The 4,462-nt window shown below is 54.3% G+C and overlaps 1 protein-coding gene across 2 annotated transcripts in view; it reads right to left on the bottom strand.

The window, feature by feature from the left end:
* Positions 1-3,275, bottom strand: part of CCND3 (cyclin D3) — an 88,416-nt gene extending 85,141 nt beyond the window's left edge. Inside the window, exon 1 of one of the 2 annotated variants that reach the window (XM_011218775.3) lies at positions 3,091-3,275. In XM_011218775.3, coding sequence (XP_011217077.1) covers positions 3,091-3,096 — 6 coding nt within the window. In that variant the 5' untranslated portion in view covers positions 3,097-3,275. The remainder of the gene's footprint in view (positions 1-3,090) is intronic. The other variant, XM_011218776.3, reaches the window with a different exon arrangement.
* Positions 3,276-4,462: the final 1,187 nt, after the last annotated feature.

The following is a 4,462-nucleotide window of genomic DNA, read 5'->3' on the forward strand; positions in this document are numbered from 1 at the left end:
GCCCACCCCTGCTGCCGCCTCCACCACCACCACCAACCACCACCACCACCACCACCAATGGGGCAGGTCTTGACAGCTCTTTGAAACCCAGAGGGTTTAAAATTTAAATGCCTTTGAGGGTAAGAGAAACACACCAAAACAAACATACCTCCTGCTGAACAGAGAAAGGGAAACTTGGCAGGCGCCCCAGAACTTTCCCCACCCCCAGCCCTCCCTAAACTTCCTCTTGTGGTTTCTCAAGAGTACAACCTGTTCTCCCCAGCCAAGAAAGCGCCTGGGGCAGGGGGCTGGGGCATGCCAAGGGTTCCGCCGCACCCCACCCTGTGACAAGGGAGGAAAGAATGCACAGATGAGTGGCCTGGAGGTCTCTATGGTTCTGAATTTCACAACCGGCTAACCTGTGATCTTGGTGTGGCCACCCTTTACCCTCAACTACCAGCCTCAACACCCACTCCCGCCCCCAACACAGGCCTCTCTCTCAAAAACTGATGCACGAGGAGGTCTGACTGCAGGCGAGGGGGACCGCTTCAGGCCTTCCCAGACGTGTGCAGTGCTGTCGACTCTCGAGAAAAACCTGAAGTTTCAGAAAGGTAATGGAAAAGCAGCTTGGAATCCACGGAACCTCTGCCCTGTGACCTGGCTCACATCCGGGGCAAGGTCCTAGCCTGCCCAGAGGGAGGGCGTGAGATACACAGAGGCAGCTCTGGGATGCAGCAGCTGTGGGCAAGAGGGCAAACATCTTTTCTTTATTTTTTTAAAGATTTTATTTATTTATTTATTTGACAGAGAGAGAGACAGCCAGCGAGAGAGGGAACACAAGCAGGGGGAGTGGGAGAGGAAGCAGCAGGCTCCCAGTGGAGCAGGGAGCTGGATGCGGGTCTGGGTCCTGAGCCGAAGGCAGATGCTGAACGACTGAGCCCCCCGGGCGGCCCGAGAGCAAACATCTGGAGACGGCTTCTACTCCTGACCGTCTTCCTCACTCAGCTACCAGGCTGAACTGTTCCTCTCGGAATCTAGACTATGAAGGTCTCTGCTACTCTTAAAGATTCTCACCAAATGAGGTGTCTTGGTCTCCCACGTCCGCAGATTTTGGCACATTATATCCATGTTGCCTTCTTTCTTGCACCAAACTTGTTTGCTCCTCTTGGTGAGTAAGCTTATTCAAGAACACACACTGGTGTGCGCGCACACCACACACACACACACACACACACACACACACACAGCCTTAGGGAAAGGATACCAGCTCAGTGCAGTTCCTACAAGCCTATTTTCAGACCTACTGGGGCTCCATGTAAACCGTTACCAGCACCCACACTCAACTAAAAAATTTCTCTCCTCTCTACCACCCAATTTACAGGTCCTTTCGGAAACTCCTAAGTCCTTGGCTTAAGTGGATGTCCTATGTGGTCAGTCAGGGAGGCCAGCTAGCCTAGTGGTTAAGAACAGGGCTCCCAGGTCAAGTGACCTGGGTTTCAATCTCAGCTCTGCCATTTATTTCTGGTGTACTCTTTAGAAAAATGACTTAGCTCCTCTGTGCCTCTGTTTTCCCATCTATACAATGGAGATAATCCTAGTGCTGACTTCATAGGACTTAGGGAGATCAAATGAAACATTATACCCCAAATATTTAGAAGGGTGCCTGACATTACTATGTAAGTATCAGCTGGTATTCCAAACCAATGAGGGAAGAAAACAAAAAAGGAGGAAGCACTAAGGACCAAGGTGGTCATGGTCTCAAGGACTAGGATCCTGCTGGAATTCTCAGAGATGCTTTTGATTGTAAATTCCAGGCAGAATAGAAGCTCTGACTTGTTTACCATTATGTCCCCAGCATCTAGCCTGTGCAGAGTATGGCCATAGCTAACAGGTTGGTAAATGAATTCATCAAATGTTCTATCAGTCATCTCTCCAAGGAGCCCAAGTGTTGAAAGACAAAAATCTGCAGCAACACAATGGGAGTTCGAGTTCTCTTTCACCCATGCATGTCTGGTCCCCAAGAGAACCGAGGTGGGCAGCATACAGGAAACAGTGGAAACAGTCCTAAAGTCCAAGGATGAGAAATGGGTACCCCAACATTGTGTGGATGGTCACATAACCCTCAAGTGGACCCCAGCTGCACACAGCTGGGAATTTCTGGATTCTTAGGGACCAGCCCAGGAACTTGCCTTTCCCTGAATTTATCCTGTTCATTCCCACCTCTTCTTCATGTCTAGACAACGGGTTAAAGAGAGCAGGAATGCCTTCTGGGTCCTCACTGTATCCCAAGTTCCAACACCACAGTCAGGGTTCAGTACAACACTGCAGAATGAATAAGTGGCCCGCAAAGACTTCCCACCCCTTCTCTGCCTGGTGACTCTCCATCACCCAGAATCCAACTCCAAAGTCCTCTTCTCTCTGGAGTCTTGCTAGCCAGCCCAGCTTGGCACTTTATCTCTGTTGTTCTATGACCCACACAAGCTGTAAATGAATAACATCGTTGCACTCTCAGCATCCTACAAATTCCAGACACACAGTAGGTGCTCAATGTTTGCAGATGAAACCGTTATGCTCCCTTAGTAACAGCAACCAATTTCTTCAGTTACTCTCCTTGGCCATACATTAAAAGATACAAAAGAGGCTTGTGTGCCCATCAGACACCAGAGGGACAAACACTGAAGAGTCCTTCCTTCCAGTCCCATCTTCTGACCTCCTGCCTCTGCCCTGGCTGGTAGGAGGACTCGAAGGCTACCTGCCCACATTGGTTCCGCCTTCCTACTCGCCTCCCATCCCTATCTCTGAAGTATGAAGAACGACGACAACCCAGTGCGGCCCCTGGGCTTCTAGGTCAGCTTGGAGAGGGGTTGTGGGGACAGGGCTCAGGGCTTTGGGGGCGTCTCTGCTCTTCAACTACGTGCACAACAGCTCACTGGGAGAGAAAGTGAGCCGAGCTTTGGGGGACAACGGGGAGGTGACGAGGACGCGGTGACCCCCTTAACCGACCCAACTCTGACCCCTACCCCAGGCGTCCAGCCTGAACTTGGAGGCCCCAGCGAAGGGTGGAGAGGCTGACACCCCATCTATCTAGGTTTCTTCAACCATCAAGCCTACCTCCATAGCAGGTGAGCCCCCCGAAGCACGGATTGTGGACTCATTCTCCCGCCGCCTCTGACTTCTGTCTTTGGATAGATGGGGGGTCGCAACCTCCAGCCGTGGGGAGGGGCGTGCACTCCCCGGTCAGGCGCCCCAACAGAAAAAGTCTCCACCCCCGCAGGCGCCGCGTGTTTACAAAGTCCGCGCCGCGGATCCCGAGTTTAAAGCTGGGCAGGAAGTGGGGAAGAGGGGGCGGGGGAGACAAAGGGGCTGGGTGCTCGGCTCTACTAAACTTTGGGCTCCGGCTCCTCCCCCGGCTGCCCGCGGCTCGCCCAGAAGCCCCCGACCCACGTGTCCTAGGTGAGGGGGCGGGCAACGCCCCCGGGCTCAGGTGCGCCCGCGGGACCGGCGTGGCGCGTATGCCCAGATCTCTGCGCTCGGGGCGTTCGCCGGCCATTCACGCCGCGCTCAGGAAATAAACAACTTTAGGCGCTGCTTCTTGACCTCTTACTGTATGTCTGCCATTGTGCCAGACCCTTTGTGTGTGCTAGCTCATTTTCTTTTCTATCAATCCCATCCCAGTTTCTCTCTCTCTCATACACACACACACACGAAAGGAAACTGAGGCAGTGTGGCTAAGTAACGTGCCCAAAGTCCCACAGCCTGCAAGTGTTAGGATTCAGAGCCGGCGTCTGCACCCTCCCAGGCACCCGCAAACGTAACGGAATGAGGCGCGGAGCGGTCCCCCACCCCGGCACGGAGAATCCCGTCCCAGAGTGGCTGGCGAGGGTGCGAGACGCAGAAAACCACAAGCACTGCGTGGACGCAACGCCTTGGGAGTGAGGCGGGCACGGGACAGCTTCCTGCCGCCTGCGCCTCCCGCCTCGCCCCGCAAATACCTGCGGATGGAGGGCGAGAAGGCAGCGGGATGCAGCGGAAAACCTGGGCTAGCTGGTCTGTAAACTCTAGGTCCAAGCGGACCCTGGCAGGCTGCGGGGCCATCAGCACAAAATAAGGTTTCCCCAAATTTCCCGCTCGGGAGAATTTCCTGGAGAGCTTCAGTATACGGATTCTCAGGCCCCTTCCCCAGAGAAAGTCACCGGGACCGAGCGGGACCCAGCCAGGTGTTGCTTAACAGGCAAGTTTGGGGGTTCCAGGAATGTGTTCTTTACGAGAAACGATTTCATCTAGGAATCGGTGTGAGACTCAGGGCTTCTCTTCCTAGCCAATTCCGAGGCTCACTGGGGCCCCAAGAACCTACCACTCACTGACGGTCACGTGAGCCGGGGTCCTCAGACACACACACACCCCCCGCCCGCCTGGGCTTGGGAAAGCTCCGAGGTGTGCACGCCGCCCCGCCCCTCTCCGTTCCGCGACTACAAGTCCCATA

Source organism: Ailuropoda melanoleuca, chromosome 19 (assembly GCF_002007445.2).
Source record: "Ailuropoda melanoleuca isolate Jingjing chromosome 19, ASM200744v2, whole genome shotgun sequence".
Taxonomy (NCBI): domain Eukaryota; kingdom Metazoa; phylum Chordata; class Mammalia; order Carnivora; family Ursidae; genus Ailuropoda; species Ailuropoda melanoleuca.